Raw genomic sequence first — 20975 nt, 5'->3', positions numbered from 1 at the left:
ACAATCGGCGTGGCAACGCCCACTTTTAGGAAGGTAATTTAAAAGTTTTGCAAGCTGTAATTTGGCAGTCGTTGAATATATCATGATGAAATTTGGCATGAACGTTACTCCTATTACTATATGTGTTCTAAATAAGAATTAGCAAAATAGGATGACGAACACGCCCACTCTTTAAAAAAATTTTTTTTAAGTCAAATTTAAACAAAAATTTAATATCTTTACAGTATATAAGTAAATTATGTCAACATTCAACGCCAGTAATGATATGGTGCACCAAAATACAAAAATAAACGAAAATTTCAAAATGGGCGTGGCTCCGCCCTTTTTCATTTAATTTGTCTAGAATACTTTGAATGCCATAAGTCGAACAAAAATTTACCAATCCTTGTGAAATTTGGTAAGGGCATAGCTTCTATGACGGTAACTATTTTCTGTGAAAATGGGCGAAATCGGTTGAAGCCATGCCCAGTTCTTATACACAGTCGGCCGCCTGTCCTTCCGCTGGGCTTTAACACGATAACTTGAGCAAAAATGGATATATCTTTACTAAATTTAGTTCACGTACTTATCTGAACTCACCTTATTTTGGTATTAAAAATGCGCGAAGTCCGACTATGACCACGTCCACTTTTTCGATATCGAAAATTTCGAAAAATGAAAAAAATTCCATAATTATATACCAAATACGAAAAACGGGATGAAACATGGTGATTGGATTGGTTTATTGACGCAAAATATAACTTTAGAAAAAACTTTGTAAAATGGGTGTGACACCTACAATATTAAGTAGAAGAAAATGAAAATGTTTTGCAGGGCGAAATCAGAAGCCCTTGGAATCATGGCAGGAATACTGTTCGTGGTATTACATATATGAATAAATTAGCGATACCCGACAGATGATGTTCTGGGTCACGTTGGTCCACATTTTGGTTGATATCTCGAAAACGCCCTCACACATACAACTGAGGGCCACTCCCTTTTAAAACCCTCATTAATACCTTTAATTCGATACCCATATCGTACAAACAAATTCTAGAGTCACCCCTGGTCCACCTTTATGGCGATATCCCTAAATGGCGTCCACCTATAGAACTATGGCCCACTCCCTTTTAAAATAATCTTTAATAACTTCCATTTGATACCCATGTCATACAAACACATTCCAGGTTCATTTTCCTAAATGGTGATTTTCCCTTATTTTGTCTCCAAACCTCTCAGCTGAGTATTTAATGTTTGGTTACACCCGAACTTATCCTTCCTTACTTGTTTAATGTAGTTTCAGTTGCCAACAGTACAGCCGTGATCTCACTTTGTTCCTTGTCTAGTATCTACATAAATATATAATATTTGTACATATATTAACATATACATATGTATATACGCATATGTATTATGTTTCTTTATTGTAACAATCAAAACGTTTCTCCACCACGAACTTCTTAGTAAGCCCCCAAAAATTCATGTGCAACCAAGTGCGAAGACAACTGCAATGACATTGAAACAAATCCTCAAACATTTGTGTGTGCGTGCAACAAGTACACATGAAATAACGGTAAAACAATTAAAAAGAAGGTAACACAAATGAAACAAAAAAATATACGAACAAATGCAGATGACATGCATTTTGACATGAAATTTCCACCGGATGATGTACTAATGTTAATTTAGGTCGAAAAATGAGTAGTCGTGCATTGAAATGAGTTGCGTCTGCAGTTTAATTACCCACAACCGAAGTGCGGTGTAGAAAAGTAAAAAAACAAAATTAACTTTACAAATCATACTCTAATGCATAATACACCCGCGCTACAAGCAACAAAATGTAGGTAATATAATGCAAATAGACTTTTTCAAATCTTCTCATCGCCAAGTCGCATTTAATTACCCTCATTATGGTTATGCGTGACAACTTGTATATATGTATGTATGTGGTTATTTTTTAAAATTTAACTTAATTGGGGAAACTAAATATTAGAGTACAGTATATTTGTAACAAACTGAAAAAACAAACTTAACAAGCAAGAATAGGGCAGTATTTAGCTATGCCGAAGACTTAAGAGCTTTTATGAACGGCGCGAAAAGAGCGCCCAAACCTGCTTTAAGGTGAGGTTTATGAACATATTACTACACCAGCGGCATAAGCAATTTTATTAAAAAGCCTGCAACACATAAATTGTTGGTACTAGTGAAATGGTATATTACGTGGCTATGGCCGGCATTTACGGGTCTGTGAAAGGTTTCAAACTTAAAATAGACTCAGTAAACTATTTTTCTCAGAATTTGTGCAGACCTCCCCCCCCTCAGGTAGTTACATATTTTTAAGTTATCGAAATTTTGGTTTTCAGCAACAGCGACTGTCAGTTAAGATGAAAGTGTAAACAAAAGTCAGTTGTTTTGCTAGTATTTGTGTATTCACAATAGATTTTTGCGATTTGTTCTACAAAATGTTCACAATAATCGAATTAACTGGGGTTGGTCATCCTGTGCTGGTGAAAAAGAAAATATCAAATGAAGCTAACTGAAGAATTGCTATCCTAGCTAAATTCTAAATTAGAGTTGAAAACGGCGCTAAGATGCATATATTTTGAGGCGGGAAGGAGGTTTTATAAAAAATATTCTGTCCGAAATATGGTTATCGCCAAGTAAGTTTTGTGATGGGGCGTATTCGAACTAGCAGAGAATCTAAATCTCAATTTTACAGTGTTTATGATTTCAAGGAAATTCGTTCGTTAGACTTCTTCCTCATTCACCCAAGTTGTATATGTATGCACTACGGTTGTGAATAAATATAGCTCTGCTGCTCTACAAAGAAGTTCGTGTCAACAGAACACCAAAGTAAGTAACGCCAACTTTCTCCTTCTTTTTTTTGTTTTTTTTATGAACAATTAGAACGCACATACGCGCGCTGCTCCCGCCATGATATAAAAGTCGTGCTTGGCGACTTCAACGCCAGGGTGGGCAAAGAAGGTGTATTTGGCCCTACAGTCGGAAAGTTCAGCCTACACAATGAAACTTCTCCTAATGGACTGAGACTGATTCACTTTGTCGGTGCTCCAAATATGGTCATATCGAGCACGAGGTTTATGCATAAAAAGATACATCAAGCTGCACGGCTGTCTCCCGATCGAAATACTCGCAATCAGATCGATCACGTTGTAATGGACGGACGGCATACCTCTAGTGTTTTAGATGTGCGCAAGATCCGAGGACCTAACATCAACTCGGACCATTATCTCGTCGCAGCCAAAATACGCACCCGCTTCTGCGCGGCTAAAACCAAGGAACAAAAAACACAAGGAAATCTAGACGTCGAAAGGCTGCAATCGCAACAGACTGCCAATGATTTCGCAACTTGACTCTCACACCTGCTCTCTGAGAGCACAACTCAGCCTGAAGGAATGCAGGGGCAATGGGAGCATATCTCCAAAGCACTTCGTACTGGCGCCGAGGAAAAAATTGGTTACCGGCGGCCATAGAAAACCAACTGGTACGATGAAGAATGCCGCGTTGCAACTGAAAGAAAAGACGCTGCCTACAGGAGCGACTGGCACGCCCTGTTGGACGGCATAACCGTTTAAACGGTTAAACGCCAATTAAGTAAGTAACTTTCTCCTTCTAGCACCACGAACTAGTTCTTTTTCACTGTTATTGCAATAACACATTAGGACCTCGGGCCAAAATTTGCTTGCCTATAATTGAATTGAGGTTATGTATTGTAGTTTGAGTGTTTTAGATTGCTAAGTTTCTGCCTCTGCATATCCCCCGTTTACACCGCTAAAATGTAGGTACTAAAATGACGTCACTCCCCCATCCATTGTGGTTTCTGACATTCAGTCAGTGTTACAGTGAAATTTAATGGCTGTCAATTCTCTGCGGTCTCAAGCGTCGTCTCTTACTTGTAGTGAAAGTTAAGCAGCATCTGCAAACGAAAATGAAAATAAAACAATTCAAATAAATTTGCTGTTGCCAAATATTTGGAAAGTGTCTCACAAAAGTTTTTTAAGTTTTTCGCTACCTCATAACACGGTCCATTGGAGCTGTTATTTCAGCAAGGTGCGTTGTACATATACATACATACATACCTTGCTTATATACTATGCATGCGGCTAAATACAAATACATATATATTGGTGTGTGCAACTTTTCTTAGGAAGTTGTGTGCCATCGAAAATGGAAGTTCTTTCCCTTTCAAGGTTTAATGTGGGTGGTAGGTTACTTATTTAATGCTTTCTTTGTGTGCTCCCTACGTATCCTTCCTTGCTTTGCTGCATGTCAACAAGAAGAGAAATAAACTGATATTACTCCGCCATGGCCGACATATTTACATCTACTTACGTATAAAAAATAAATAAATAAATGTATATATTAATACAAATATGTTCCAATCAAAAATATGTACCAAGTGCCAGTTGGTGATTGTAACAATCCTGTAATCCGAGTAATATTTCCAGTATGATCGTAGTATGCTTTTAAACGGCTTGTAATGTGCCATTTTTCGTGCCGAAAAAGCCGTAGATGTGTCAAATACTTGAGCATTACTCGGGTGATTGCCTTCCTGTAAATATGTATATAAAAGTCATATGAAACGACACGAATCGGTATAAATGCAGTTTTAATATTTTCACTATACGGTCCTTATTGGAACTCAAATGTTATTTATCCAACATCCAGAAACCGAAGGGTGCACCTTATAATCCCGACTTCCAGTACTAACAAATATACAACTGCAAATCTCCGCATGCCAAAAACTAGACACGCATTTTTTGTAATAATATAAAGGTATAAGTTTAAATTTCTTTTTTTAACCATATTCATATTTCATCGGGAGTTGGTCGTATCCGCATTTGATACTTTTCGGAGCTTGTTAGTGGACCGAATTTCGACGTTCCTTTGTCGTTTATACCAAAAATAATTGGTTCATTATACTCAGCTAAGCAGAGCTCACAGAGTATATTAACTTTGTTCGCATAACGGTAATCCGTAACGGCATAAACTAATCGAGATAGACATAGACTTCTATATATCAAAATGATCTGGGTGAAAAAAGAAATTCATTTAGCCATGTCCGTCCGTCCGTCTGTAAACACGATAACTTGAGTAAATTTTTAGGTATCTTGATGAAATTTGGTATGTAGGTTCCTGGGCGCTCATCTCAGATCGCTATTTAAAATGACCGAAATCGGACTACAACCACGCCCACTTTTTCGATATCGAAAATTTCGAAAAACCGAAAAAGTGCGATAATTCATTACCAAAGACGGATAAAGCGATGAAACTTGGTAGGTGCGTTGACCTTATGATGAGAAATATAAAATTAGAAAACTTTTGGACGATGGGCGTGGCACCGCCCACTTTTAAAAGAAGGTAATTTAAAAGTTTTGCAAGCAGTCATTTGGAATTTGTTGAAGATATCATGATGAAATTTGGAATGAGCGTTACTCCTATTCCTATATGTTAGCCAAATAAAAATTAGCAAAATCGGAATGATAAACATGCCCACTTTTTAAAAAAATATTTTTAAAAGTCAAATTTCAACAAAAAATTTAATATCTTTACAGTATATAAGTAAATTATGTCAAGATTCAACTCCAGTAATGATATGGTGCAACAAAATACAAAAATAAAAGAAAATTTCAAAATGGGCGTGGCTCCGCCTTTTTCCTTTAATTTGTTTAGAATACTTTGAATGCCATAAGTCAAACAAAAATTCAATACTCCTGAAATTTGGTAGGGACATAGATTCTATGACGATAACTGTTTTCTGTGAAAATAGGCGAAATCGGTTGAAGCCACGCCCAGTTTATATACACAGTCGACCATCTGTCCTTCCGCTCGGCCGTTAACACGACAACTTGCGCAAAAAACGATATATCTTAACTAAACTTAGTTCACATACTTATCTGAAGTCACTTTATCTTGGTATAAAATATGGCCGAAATCCGACTATGACCACGCTCACTTTTCCGATATCGAAAATTACGAAAAACGAAAAAAAAAAAAATGCCATAAGTCTGTACCAAATATGAAAACAGAGATGAAACATGGGAATTGGATTGGTTTATTGACGCAAAATATAACTTTAGAAAAAACTTTGTAAAATGGGTGTTACACCTACCATATTAAGTAGAAGAAAATGAAAAAGTTCTGCAGGGCGAAATCAAAAGCCCTTGGAATCTTTGCAGGAATATTGTTCGTGGTATTACATATATAAATAAATTAGCGGTACCCGACAGATGATGTTCTGGGTCACCCTGGTCCACATTTTGGTCGATATCTTGAAAACGCCTACACATATACAACTAAGGACTACTCCCTTTTAAAACCCTCATTAATACTTTTAATTTAATACACATGTCATACAAACACATTCCAGGGTTACCCTAGGTTCATTTTGCTAAATGGTGATTTTCCCTTATTTTGTCTCCAAAGCTCTCAGCTGAGTATGTAATGTTCGGTTACACCCGAACTTAGCTTTCCTACCTTGTTTTGTTTTATTTATTTTCCAATAGTTCGTCATTTGTTTTTAAGTTCAGTTTTGAGACATCTTGGCTTCGGTGTTGTGACATCTTCAGTGGCGCTCTTTTGTTAGTTTTATTATTACATAGGACAATGCCCGCTATTTGAGATCGAAAAAGTTCTTGCTTGAAAATGTATACAATCTCCCAACAATAATGGCTTGATGAACAGCTACTTTGTCGATCGAAATCAAAACTGTATGCCTCCCGCAAACTTAAAAAGTAAAGCCAATATTAACTCTTTTCGTTATAGAGTATAACTGGAAATACCTTCTTTTTAACCTTCAAGCAATAATCAGTCGCTTTGAATTGCGTGTTTCTGTGCTGATCATTATCAAGTGTTTTCTCCGTTAAAACTTCCCCACAGCAGGTTAACTGATCCTAACCTAGTTACGAAATTAGGCCTACAATTTCCGCGAGTAGTATTTTTGAAAATGTGTACAAAAAAAGGTCGAAGCAGAGTAACAGTTCTAAAGTTAAAATTTTTTATTTTTTCTGAACTTTCACAAACTTCAATGCTCGTTTTTTCAGAGCCAATTTAAGTTAAGACTGAGATTAAATTCATCTCAACTTTCACTGTAGTTTAAATTCGCACTGAATAACCGGATCTTAATAAATTATTTGTTTTATATATCTTCCAGAAAACGTCTTAAAAGCTATATTTAAAAACAAATTAATATATGGTATATAAAAAATAAAAACCTCTTTGTTAAAATTTAAGGCAACAGCAAGCTTGTGAAAGCCTAAACACACATATACATATGTGTACTAACCTGGGTCGATTTGTATGGGCGAAAGTTAACCGATATCGCGCCATCGATTTTCGGTAGGATTTGGACTCAGGAAAAAAAGTTCCACTACGCATACCCAAAACAATAATTTTCGAGCCTGCGAAAGAAAAAATGGCGAAAGGGTACATTTTTCGACCAAAATACTCTCCAAAACCCAAAAAATCTTTTTTTTTTTTTTTCAAAAACTGTTGTAAAAACGCTGGCGATAATAGTTTTTTGACAAAAACAAAAAAATATATTTTGGCCGAAAAATTTACTCTTCCGCTATTTTTTTTTTCGCAGGCTCGAAAATTATATTTTTGGATATGCGTAGTGGTACTTTTTTTCCTGAGTCCAAATCATATCGAAAAATCGATGGCGCAATATCGGTTAATAAATCGACCCAGTCTAATGTGTACATATGTATGTATATTATAGATATTTGTGTTATTGTTCAATACAATCAAATATATGTAGTATTGCAAGGCTGTGTGAAGCTTTCTGCTAATGCGCACATCCAATCAATTCAGGTGTGTTTGTTGCTTCTATAAAACGTAAATATCCTTAAAAACACCCTTTTGCAAGATGATATTTTGATGCGTAGTTGTTGCTTTTCCATTGATGTGAGAAACGGAGTAAAATAGACAATAATGTTAAGTATAAAGGAAAATGTTATGAATAAGGAATAAAAGGATGACTTACAAAGCATAGAAAAATGAGGTCATGAGCTTTAATTTGGGGTGAGAAAAGAGAAACTTATTTAGAAGGAAATGAGTGCCAAACAACAAGGCATTAAATAAAAAATATAAAAATTACATAATAATACTTGTTGAAGACGTTCATTTATGTATGTATGTATGGCAGATCTAGCACATGTGCATTAGGGTGAAGCACTGTACTTCCTGACTGAAAACTGGATATCCCAAGTGCTGATAGTAAAGGACGGCAAGGTAAGGTTGGGAAGTTAATAATTACAAAAGTGCGGAAAGTCGGACTTACATATACATTTTTTTTGTTCATTCCTGCCATAGAATTTCGTTCGCCCTACAGTTCCTGGTCTCTATAACATAAAATTTGTTTATCACCATTAGTTTTATGAAATTTTTCCCTATGATATCGAATTGAAACACTCTTTCTCATGCTTGATGCTAGCTGGCACTATCAAGAAGCTTGGTGCTTTCTTATGGTTTATAAGTAAATTCATATAAGAAAGCATCTAAGGAACTCTTACTAGTACGTGCCCATTCCCTATTCTCCTTCTATGTGAGGTTTTTAGGGATCAGCTCGTTTAACCTAACCTTACCTGAGTATGTATGCAATTTAAAATGATCAAATAGTACGCTGAGTGTCGAGTACTTTTTTTCTTTTGAGTAGCACAACCTAGAAATTTTGAATGCAAGCTATTGTAATTGAATATGCTGGCGATATTGAAATTTATTACTGACAATTTATACACAGCAAGCATTCGAATTCATATGCTTCTCTCTAATTTTGCAACACAGCGCACCGTTTGCGCTGGGGGGCAACACGTATTGGACATTTCCGTTGGTATGCAAAATTTATTAGAAGCTCATCAAGCGCATTCACCAGTAACTACGAGCAGATGAATGTTCGGTCGCACTGGCAACACAATCTCTTAGGTTGCAAAGTAGATATTCGATTTAATTCCTGGAATCGCTCTAAGTCGATTTGCCAAAAAAATAGGAAAAACAAATAAGAAACTGCGAAGCGCAGCAACGCGGATCTAAACAAAATGCCGCCATCTCTGTTGCTGCTGCGTGTAGTTAAGGCTCAAGGCGCTTCAAACCTTGAAAGCGCACACATACTTGCAAACTTGATGTATGTATATGTGTGCGTTTGTTATAATAAAATGTTATAAAGTGTAGCTAAACAACAGTTGCATTCACAATAGCAACGCAATTGATGCTGTTCACTTATATACATACATACATGCATATGTTTGTATTTGGCTTTGAAGAAAAACACAAACAAATTCGATTTCGGTTTCATTTAAATTGCTTGTGCGCTACGATGCGCTTTAACCTTGACAATTTTTTCAAAATTTGTTTTTTGTAACCAACAGCTAAAAGGCCTTTTTTAGTGTTCCCTTTTGGCCAGCTTCTTGTTTAGAGGAGCGCACGCATCTCAAGCGATGCTCCACCGCGCCGTAATTCTAAGAAATTGCAGGTGACTTCTTTCAAATGGCTTTTACTGTTGCTTTTATTGCTATTGTAGCGGCATCCAGCGATTTTGTTATTGTACGGATTGTTGCTGCATAGTCGTGCAAGTAATGATTTCGATATACGGCATATTGAGGTTGAAATTCAAGTTGAATTTATGCCTTAAAAAGGGGGCAGTATTATGAGGATGCGTTTCCGCGAATTTGTTTAATCATTAGAAAGCAATTCTCAAATTCACATTCACCTTCATTTAATGATGTACAAAGTGAAGTGAAGCTGAATCGGGTATTCGATTACGATTTGCAGTTTATATTATAAACCTGTGCAGTAGAACTAATACAGGGTGCCGATTGAGTAATGCAGTATGATACAATTTTTGGCACAAGCATTCCTAAATCTGTCGATTTTTTCGCTAAAAGCATCTGGCACCCCTACCCAACACACCTATGAAAATATTTCATGTCATTTGCAACATTCAAATAATATTTCGTACTATAATTGGGCTCGAAACTCCGCAAAATTCCTAGTACATATGGGGTATTCCATCCCATTTCGACCAATTTTGAACCCGACCCCTTTAGAATTGGCTGAAAGTTTTTCTTCTTTTTCTAGCTTACGAAAGACGTTTTTCAGAATTTTTTCAAATTTTTTCATCCAACTCAAAAAAAGTTATGAATTTTTAAAAAAACACCGTTTTTGTTTTCAAAATGCTATAACTTTTTCAAAAATTGACCGTTTGAAATAAAAAAAAATTATAAAAAAAATCGGCCCACTCCGGGATTAGTGGGGATGATTGCAGAATTGATTGAAGTTTTTTATGAGAAAAAAAATGGTGAAATTCGAGAAATCTCGAAAAACTGAAAAATTAAAAAAAAAACTTTAAAAATTTTTTTGCATTTTTTCCGAAAAGTACATTTAAAAACAAATTAAAAAAAAAAAGATCCCAAACGGTGAGTTTTTGAAAAAGTTATAGCATTTTGAAAACAAAAACGGTGTTTTTTTAAAAATTCATAACTTTTCTTGAGTTGGATGAAAAAATTTGAAAAAATTCTGAAAAACGTCTTTCGTAAGCTAGAAAAAGAAGAACAACTTTCAGCCAATTCTAAAGGGGTCGGGTTCAAAATTGGTCGAAATGGGATGGAATACCCCATATACATACATACAATGTGTCTCGCAGGCTGCAAGGAAGTTATTTTATCACTACTTATTTTGGTCGTTTTTGTAGTCCGTCATCACAAATTTTAAAAATAAACAATTTTGGCCAACAAAATCATTTTAAATATTCATTTTGATGCACAAGTAAATACAAATTTATAAATTCGCTTTAATTGGTAGTCAATGACATTCCATGAAACAATTTTATTTCTGTTGTTGTTAGCAATCAAACAACGTGAATATCATATTTTATTTTCCCAACACTTTATCACACAAGCCAAAACAAATAAATGAATAAACAAAATTTAATGCATTTTCTGAATTGTTCATAACGTAAATATTTGGAAGCTAGAAACACTTTTGTGTCATACAATAACAGTATTGCAAAGAGAAGACCGCAAGAGACAATATAGCCTACTCCTATTGTTTGAATGAAACTACTTTCATCAAATTTCAAAATTTGTATTAATGACATAGTACAACAAAATTACAGAAAGTGGAATTCTACAAATCATTTGCACTAATTTCATAGCACAATTGTGTTCTCATGGCTTTAACTTTAAATTTTTGGAGACCCATGCACTAAATATACTGTGACGAATATTAGCATCACTAAGCTGATACCAGTGCACGGACTTTACCACTTTATTGGTAGATCTATCAACTTTTTAGCCCATTTTCATTTTCTACCACTTCTACCAAAATCTACCAACATTTGCCTTTGTAAGGAAATTAAGAAACGATTCAATTTCGAAAACGAAAAATTACACCTTTTGGAATATTTTTATGCTAAAAATATTCAATCTAGTCAAATTACAACGATTGTTGCCTTACTTAACGCCTTTCCATTTTACAAGACTTCCATGGAAATTCTTAACAACGAATGGCGATAATTAATGTTATATGATAAGGAAAAAATATAAAAGATATTTTCCGACGATATTCTTAAAAGATGGATAAAATTGGGAACTGAAAAGAGCCTTCTAGAAGAAAATTTGAGTGAATAAATGTGCTCCTTAGAAATATTACCTCACAGTAGTGCAGGCGCAGAAAGGTCGTTCTGTAGAATGAATGACATAAAAACCGCCAAGCGTAATGGATTAAAAATTTCAAGCATTTCCAATCAAATATTAATAAAAGAGGTTTTTATTTTGAAAAATTTTTGCAAAAATTCAATACAAGAAATAAATTTGGTTATGAAAGAAATGTAGTAGTCATCTACTCGCAAATATTTTCCTGCGCTATTTTCGTCAGTTTTTTATGAATAATTTTGAATGAAAATAAAAAAGTTTTAAGTAAACGATAACATGCCAGTGTGGGAAAATTGTTGTTGTAATTAGACGTATCGCTAAAGTTTCCTCAGTATTTCAAGCTCAAAATACAGGAAAAAAGCAAGTATAATATAGGCATAAACTATGTACATATATACAAATTTACATGAACTTTTTTGTTTTTTTTACATGATTTTTTTTAAGTGTTATTTCCGTGAAATGTGCTTTATTTGTTTTACAATAAAATATGAATTGTTTTGTACAAATATAAAGTGTAGGTATTGTTTTCTTGGAAAAAAATCTACCAACTTCTACCACTATTTTAATTTTTCGTCTACCAACATTCCCTTTTTAAAGATCCGTGCACTGGCTAATACTAAGCAGCCACCCGTATGTACGCAAACAAATAAATCATCGTTTACACACACACATACAAGGCAACGAAGAGATACTCACAAACACACGTAATCATCAGCCGAAGTAGTACTCACGCATACAACTGCATATGGCTATAAGATAAACATAAACTACAAATATACACATATATAGAAATTACCAAGTAGGAGATACCGCAGAAGGTGAAACGTCTAGACTTTAGTAGAAATATGCGAATGAAGCGACGGAGAGTAAGCAACACAAGCTGAGTAATCAGTAATCAGTTTTGATTTAAGCACGCTATTGGTTGTGACGTATAAGTGTTATTGTGAAGTACTCTAAAAGTAGTCTAATAAAGATCGTTTTGCATTATTGAATATTGGAGTTATTTATTCAACAGTTTAGCGATTCGAACGTTAGTAGCAGGTTTCAAATAAGTAAAATTCCCCTAAATTCGTTACAATACTTATAATTCAGCATATGAGTGCTCAAATTGAACACAACAAGTTTCGAAACAGATAACTTTCCCTATAAATGCTTAACATTTAATACTTACACGTCTATCACTATTTTTGCGGCGCGGTATAACCTCCGAGTAGGTTTAGGCCAGCCTTCTCCTAATTTGCGTAGAGCTCTTTTTAATTTTTTCAATAAATTTTGGACCGGGACCTACATGTTTCATACCGACTTAGAATGGCATCTGCAAGCAGATGAATTTCCACTGAGTAGCTTTTCATGGCAGAAATACACTCAGAGCATTTGCCAAACTACTTCCGAGGGACGATACTGCTTGGAAAGCTTTTCTTATTGAAACACCTTTTTTCCTTTTTTTCCTAACTAATGGTCATAGCTTCAATTCTCTCAGCAAGTAAAATTAAAATGCTTCATTATTGCACATCACTGTAGATGTAGACTGTATGTAAATCTGCTTAGATCTATTGATATGCTTTAATATACCAAAGTTATACCCGTTCTGAAAATCTCAGAACCATCGTTAACTTCAAATTGCATTATCCGTAGGCGTTTGAGAGAATTTATAAAACTTCAACTTATTTAAAATGTATCTATATACATATGTTTATATTAGCGACTGATTTCAACATCATTTCCAGCAGATTCGGATTGCACAAAAATTCTAAGTAAGACAGTTCACCGTAAGATGACTCGAATTTGTGTACGTAAGAAATTCAGATCAATAACCCAATGAACTTTTTTTAGAATTTTATGTACATAGAAGCGGAATATATAACGAACATTGTCGCAAAAAAAAAAAAAACGAGTCACCCTAATGTGCATACAATACATACGTTAGGGTGAATTGCGGAAGAATATTCCATTTTTATCTGTATACAGTATAATTCTTAAAACAGAGCACTCATCAGAGTGTTTTGTCCCGATATGCGGGACTTATAAAAGCGGGCGCGAGGAATTGGTGTGAATCATGGGAGCAATTCGCGTTCAGTGAAGTGACGCTAGCCAGAATTATGAATGTGCAATTTTTCCGATTTTGTGTTAGAGGCCTCTTTGGATTACCCTTTAGATTCTCTAGGTTCTACTTAAATCTAGAACTCCCTACGTACATGCAAACCCCAATAATTTGCAATGCCATTTTCACGAATGTACACTTTAATTACACAAAGTTTAGCCAGAAAAATTAATGTGGCTTATTGTTTGTCACATTCGTTGATATGGCTAAACAATTTTTACAATTTTTGAAAAAAATAAGAATAGAACATATTTGTTTGTCCATCGTTCGGGTATACGTGCCTGGTATTCTTCAAAAAAAATTACACCGATGAAGAATTTTTAATAGCTTAATATCCTAAAAAAAATAGTTGTTTAAATGAAGACAAACTGGTTAATTCGAAGCCGTTGCCTCTTCCCGAATCAAAACTAAAATACTTGGAAAAATTGTGTGAAAAACTGGTTATACCAAAACAATAACATTCTTTTTATACAAAATCTTGAGGGCAACGCTTTTCCCGAACCCAACATTTCAGAGGATTCTGATTCTGATGAGAATAAGAACTAGTTCTATGTTTGCAATAATATCTTAACTAAAAACGCATTAGTGTATATGAAATTGAATTTAATGTGTAACTTTTTCATTTACATACATACTTTCGATTAGTCAAAGCCGCGGATGTTTTCCCAAGTACAGTGATGCTCCGAATCCCAATCTGCGTCTTTGAGGTTAAGGCCAGTTGGGCCAATTCTTATAGCTTATTCGGATTCAGCGCATCAAAATGCATAGAAAGCATGAGCAGTTTAACTTGATCCGACTACTTTTAATATTTTTGTATAGATGTGTTAACAAAAAATATATCAGCTTTTTAAATTTTTGTTGTGACAGGTGTCAGATATTTACACGATGAACCAGATCCTTGACTCAGATTCGAAAAGGATATTTTTAAAATATTTATTATTCAAACTCTTCTGTCGCCAATCCAAAATCTTCAGTTTCGCAGAGGTCGGCTACTAAATTTTTAGTGCAAGTGGATTTGAAAATTTAAAGCGTTGTATTAAGTTTGACATTTTATGTTCGAAATCTTTTGTCACTAAAAAAGGTGTTCACTTTATTCGGACAGACAGGTGGGTCAATTTTTTTCAAGTAACGATCGAGGCAATTACGTAAATTGGCCATATTTCACTTGAGCTCTCAACTGCTAAAACACGTTCAACAACATCGAGAGGAATATGAAAAGACGGATTTTTGAACCAAGACCGCCATCGGAAAACGCAAACTTAATATTTTATTTTGGTCAAGAGTATTTGCAAAAGAAGTTTAAAGTTTGCATGTGCTTGTTTTGATCCCAAACCGGTGTTGGACCCATCCAGGGTAGTTTTAAATAAGCGCGGTCGATTGCCAATATTTGGAAATATTATTTTACTTAAGTTAAATATTTAATTTCCACTTTTCGAATCGTGATCGTCAGTTGGACGTGTTTTAGCAGTGGTAAGCTAAAGTAAAGAATTACCAAATGTTTAAGAATTAATGACCGGTGTTAAGGTAAATAATAACTGTTGTTCAATTGATATTCGATTATTCTTTTTCTTTTATTGGGAAAGGCTGAAAAGCAGCAAACATTTAGTACCATTTCTAAAACCGCCACGTGATCATCGTTAGGCAATTTCGTAATGTTTTTCCAAAGGTTTCACCGAGTTTCATCGAACTACGGTCAACTCGCTAAAACTTACAGTCACCACTGGGCTAATATGTTTTATTTGCTTTCTTTGTTGATTTCCATTTTCACAAAGAATTACCCATAAATTTGCCAGATCAATTCAATTATAAGTCATTTATAGTCTGCAGTCTCCTCCTCTCCACATCCCAAGAGCTACTACGCTACAACTTATGAAGTTATTCTGTTGCTATTGGTTCCAAAATATGTCTGTTTTATTTCCTACAGGGTATTTCCAAAAATACTGTACAAAACAAATTGGCACATTGATATCACTTGTTATAGAAAATGCACTTTCTTTTTTTTCTTCTCGCCTGCTAAGCAACTACACTAAGCAGCCCATGACGTTGCTTATATGAAATGAATTTTATGCTTTCAATTTGCATTAATGAATTTTTGTGTTTCATTTTAATTGCAGCTTTTCGCCGTGTATTTCGTGATTTTCGACAAAGCGCGTTTGCAAAACGGAAGTGATTTAGCAAAAAGCGATCGTGTATAACGTGTGCGCGAGCAGCAGCAGCAACAACAACAGCAGTCACCAAATACGAGAGGAGTAAACAGAATCAAACCACCAAAAGTTTTGTTATTGCGCAGGCGCAGCACACGTGTCTTCAGGTAAATTGCGTAGTTCGTCGTTTGCGTATTGTTGTAGAGCAGAAGGGGCGGCGCGTTTAGGTGTAGCGCACGTCAGCAGTTAAAGCTAGCTATTTAAATGCGAAGAACGCATAAAAGCAAAAAATCTACAAAATTGGAAAATTCCCTTTGGCATTATACGGAATTCTTTAGAGAAGTTAAACAACGACGCATAAACTTTATGCAACAAAAAATTTATCAAAAATTTCGTTTTGGCATAATTCATTTGGATTGCTTATTGGCAGCACAGCATCAAACGCAAAAGCAACAACAAGGCACAGTGCAATTGCGCAAGAGATTTGAAGAAACGAGTCACTGTTCGTATACGCAACGCACGACAAGTCACAGTCACACGCAACATCCTACAACGACGCACGCAATCGCAACGATCAACGACGAATTCACGGATATCTTCAGCATTCCAACAACAAAGGTGAGCAGAAAGGTGATAACTACGCAGACGATCGTGAAACGCAGTTACGAAAATACGCATACAAAGCATATGCCGGCACTGACAAAGTCGAAACGCTTGCGAATGTTCTTGGAGTCGTCACGGAAGGCATTGCAACTGTGCGTGAAAGTTTGAAAAAGGAGAAAGAAAAGCAAAAAGAAAGAAAGTTTTGGCAAACAAAGAAAGAAAATTTGAAAAAGAGACGCGAGAACTTTGGCAAAACAAAAACGAACTAAAGAAAGCGGCAGAAATTTGTTCACATTAACACCTTCCTGCTTGATGAATGGCTCCATCTTGTAGAGCGCCATTCGCAAATATTTTGGAATTAGTGTCGAAATTTAGTGGCAGTCGAAAGTAAAAACTTGCTGCTGGATATCAATTAGCCTTCGTTTGCAGGATTCACAAACATTTGGCTGTTTTTAACTACATAAAGAAAAATATTAAAACTACGTTCAAATCTTAATAATTTAGTTTTACTGTTTTGTTCCGGTTACCTGCAACAAACAAAACATAGTTCATACGTCGTTTGTTTTATTTAATTTTTCCTGTGGTGATAGTGCTTTAAAAAAGATTTTTTAAAAATAAGCGTTTAATTTTAATTTGGTAATAATAACTTAATATAATTCGAAATGGATCCGCAGCAACAATTTTGTTTGAAATGGAACAGTTACTCGTCCAATTTGGCAATTACATTCTCCAATCTATTCAAATCGGACGTGCTGGCGGATGTGACGTTATCGTGTGATGGTGAGTAAAAATAACCGTTTCCGACATTTTAGTTATGTACTTACGTATGTATGTATAAAAAAATCAACTTTATAATAATTTTATATCATTTTTAAAAGTTTGTTTGTTTTATGAGTTAAAATAGTCCTTGTCAAGAAAATGCCCTAGGCAAACATCTTTGAGGGCTGAGGTGTCCCCATAACAATCTTCTAACGATTCAAGCTTCCGTTTTGATTTTCTAACTTATAATAAAAGAAAAATTAATACAAGACCCGGTTCTTCAGTCTCTTAACCTGAGATGAGTAGCAAAATTGTATGATGTCGAAGCTTAACTCTAGTCGACGTTAACTGGAATTTGAGCTCGTACTGGAAAACCAAGTCTAAGCATTGGGCAAGCAACATTTTCCGTTTTTGAAAATAGAAAAACCAAACGGACGCTTGAATCGCCAGGAGAACAATCGATTCCGTTAATATCTACATGGTCAAAAACTTTCAAACCGTTCATCGGTTTAAGCAATTTTTCAAACTTTTCTTACCTAAATTTGAACTATCTCAATTTGCCAAGCCCAAAAGTTTAAACTTGTTGCTGAAAGAGTGCTGCAAGGGATAGATTCTTTTTATAAAAAAAACTGGTCAGTGTGTAGGGTACAACACTTAGGCAATTCACAAGGTTTCCCATTCGCCGTTTGTGCTATGCTTCAATCAAATTTTATATTGGAAACCATGGAAACGGCTCAAAGCTTACAATTTTACATGAATACAACCCTCTTTTGAATTGCCCAATTGTAATCCGAAGCACGTCGATTCGAAACCTAGCTACAAACCACTAGGTTTTTAATATTTTTTATAACTGCAAGGTAAACTTCTCTAGTTTAAAATTGAAAGCAAGTTTAGCGCACTCATTTGAACCAAGACCGGTATAATCTGAATTTTATACCAAATTCGCTTTTAGATTTAGGCAAACTCCTAACCGTGTAGACTTTAGAAATATCTAAGACACGATCTTAAGTGTATCCAGTATTAGTAACAGTAATCGGTTCCAAAAATGGCCGGCTCCATAAACTAACGGGTTTAAAAAAAACGGTTGCAAAAAAGTAGCTGGTTCTGAAGTACCCGGTTCCGAAATATAAAGAAAAGAACATCCGCATCCAGAAGATTACCCTGTTTTAAATAAGTGACAGTTCCCAAGAATAAGCTGGTATCAAAGGGGCTACCGGCTCCTAAACGGATCTAAAAAAGTAGTCAGCTTGTTTAAACTTATAGCATCTATCTTAGAAAATGAATGCCAACGGAGTATTATAGTTTTGTAACAAATTTTATTATAGCAAAAACACTTATTTTAAGCTTTAAGGATAGGTTAGGTTGAACTGCCGAATTATAGAGAACAAACTGAAGGCCTCCGACAAGAGTGACGGGACAACTACCAACAACATACTTTAGAAAATTTTTCGCCCCTCGACAGTGATTCCGCAAGGTCGCCGAGTGTATTTCTGCTGCTTAGGAGGGACGTTCACGGCAACCATACACATTTTGTAGATTGTGGTGGATAATTCATTCATAAAATGAACAAAAGGAAAAAGGATAAATATTTGCCAAACACAGAAGGCTCTAGATATGTATGCATGTATGTATGTATGTATGTGTAAAGTACACACAAATACATAAATTGAAGAATCACAATAGAAGAGGCAGTACTGCCGAATGCCCAAACAAAGCTATACTCGTAAAAGCGATAACAATAGCAGTTGAAAAAAAAAAAAAATAAACTTTAATTCAATTTTGGGTTTCATATCTGCACACGCTTTTTGAGGTTGGTTGGTAATGTCTTTGGCGTTTTGTTAAAGAGGAATAAATGCTGGCGCTCGATTTGTTAAAGATTCACACAAAGTTTGTTTTGGTTATTTCATGATACTTGTTGTATTGTGTTGTCCTGTTTTCTAATATTTGTACCTTAACTGGAATTATTGCTTCAGAGATAATTAAAAAGGTCTGATTGTATGACCCGCAATTGAAGAAATGTGTAGGTACATCTCGGCGCGCCATACGAAGGCTAGCATTTTCAAACTCTTGCAATTCATAGGTAGTCTTTGGGAAGTAAACCATCATGAATAGAGAATTTTAGCATATACTGCAAATAGTACATAGAACGCAGAATTTTATTATTATATAAGTAGTTAATACTTATTATCTGTAAGGCATGTTTAACAGCCTAGTTGTATGCTTCATTTTTTAACTATATGTCGACACTCGACGGACTGATATGTATGCGTATGTTAGCTGTTTTGGTCCCACGTGCATGAGCGCTTATTTTATTTATCCGGCTTACAATTTTATGATTATATAAAATATACGCACAGACACATCACTATGTATGTACATATGTACATACTCGTATTTATATCTGAATGTATGAAAGTCTGAAAATGAAGCGAATCTTTGCAAGGTTTGGTGTGAATAAAGTAAAAAATATCGACAAGGCTGAAAGGCATGCGTAGTCAAACATAAACAAACAATTCCACAAATACCCATAAGATATGAATGTACATACATACATACATATGTATGTACACACGTAGCTATTTAACTGTATATTTATGTATTTTTTTGCTCTTCATTTACGATATCAGCAGAAGATACAAATATTCAATGTTATGGGTCGTCTTGCTGTCAGTACGCGTAAACGGTGTTGTTGTCTTAGGTCAGGTTAGCCCATTATTATTATTTTGATTTTGTTTTGATTATTATTATATATGTATGTACATTAGACTGGGTTGGTCCCCATACAACAAAAAAAAGTTGCTAATGTCCGCCCCTAAATTTAAAGATTATGTTGAGAGGGTTTCGGAAAAATGTTTTTTAATTTTTTTTTGATCCTTCGAAATACAGCCAAAAATGTTTTTTCGTTGTAACTTGTTTATTTTACGTCCAATTATTAAAATTGATATGTCATTATTTTGGTCTTGAGAAGCTCCACATTTCCGTTTAATGTCCTTTTAAGCTATGAAGTCGTTTTCACATGATTAGGTCAGCTAACAACCTGATTCTTATTATACTTAGACCTGAAACTCATGATATTTTTTGAGGAAAAGTTGCAGGGTTTGCATGGAAAAGTTAATAAAGATATGCCAAATATCAGGAATAGGGGAAGTTAAAGTAAATAAGTGAGTTAAACCTGTAGTTTCGTATTTATAATAATAACGCTATGCGACAAAATCAACTTTTTTTCTGGGTATTGGACAAAACCCACTTTTTTGTAGAGATTGAGGCTTAAGTAAACAAAGTACTATCTCCGTTTTTCGAACCGAAATTTTATTTTTTTTTTAGCGCGTTCAGCAAATTGAAAAAGTAAAGGTGAAAAGTCAGAAGTCGTATTCAGAAGTCAGAGTCTGACTTTTCACCTCGTATAACAGCTGTTATACTAAATTTCTCAAAAAAAGAATCCAGCCCTTCTAATAAGGGAAAAGGGCGGACCACGCCCACATTTTTACTTGTTCAATTTGCTGAACGCGTTAACAAAAAAATAAAATAAAATTTAGAAATGTAGAATTTCGAACTTCAAACTTCGTAAGCAGATATCTATTTTTTGGAGGCTAACTTCGAAAAACGGAGATAGTACTTTGTTTACTCAAGCCTCAATCTCTACGAAAAAGTGGGTTTTGTCCAATACCCAGAAAAAAGTTGATTTTGCCGCATAGAGTTATTATTACAAAAAGCAACATT

At 34.9% G+C, this 20975-nt stretch overlaps 1 protein-coding gene across 1 annotated transcript in view; it reads left to right on the top strand.

Moving 5' to 3' along the window:
• Positions 1 to 20975, top strand: part of chinmo (Chronologically inappropriate morphogenesis) — a 185731-nt gene that overhangs the window by 140793 nt on the left and 23963 nt on the right. The window contains 1 exon segment of the mRNA XM_067768781.1: positions 15864 to 17276. Within this exon segment, the coding sequence (XP_067624882.1) occupies positions 17159 to 17276 (118 nt within the window). The 5' untranslated portion in view covers positions 15864 to 17158.

This window comes from Eurosta solidaginis, chromosome 2 (assembly GCF_040869045.1).
Source record: "Eurosta solidaginis isolate ZX-2024a chromosome 2, ASM4086904v1, whole genome shotgun sequence".
Taxonomy (NCBI): Eukaryota; Metazoa; Arthropoda; class Insecta; order Diptera; family Tephritidae; genus Eurosta; species Eurosta solidaginis.
The sequence above is the reverse complement of the archived record's forward strand: the minus strand, read 5'-3'. Positions and strand labels throughout refer to the sequence as shown.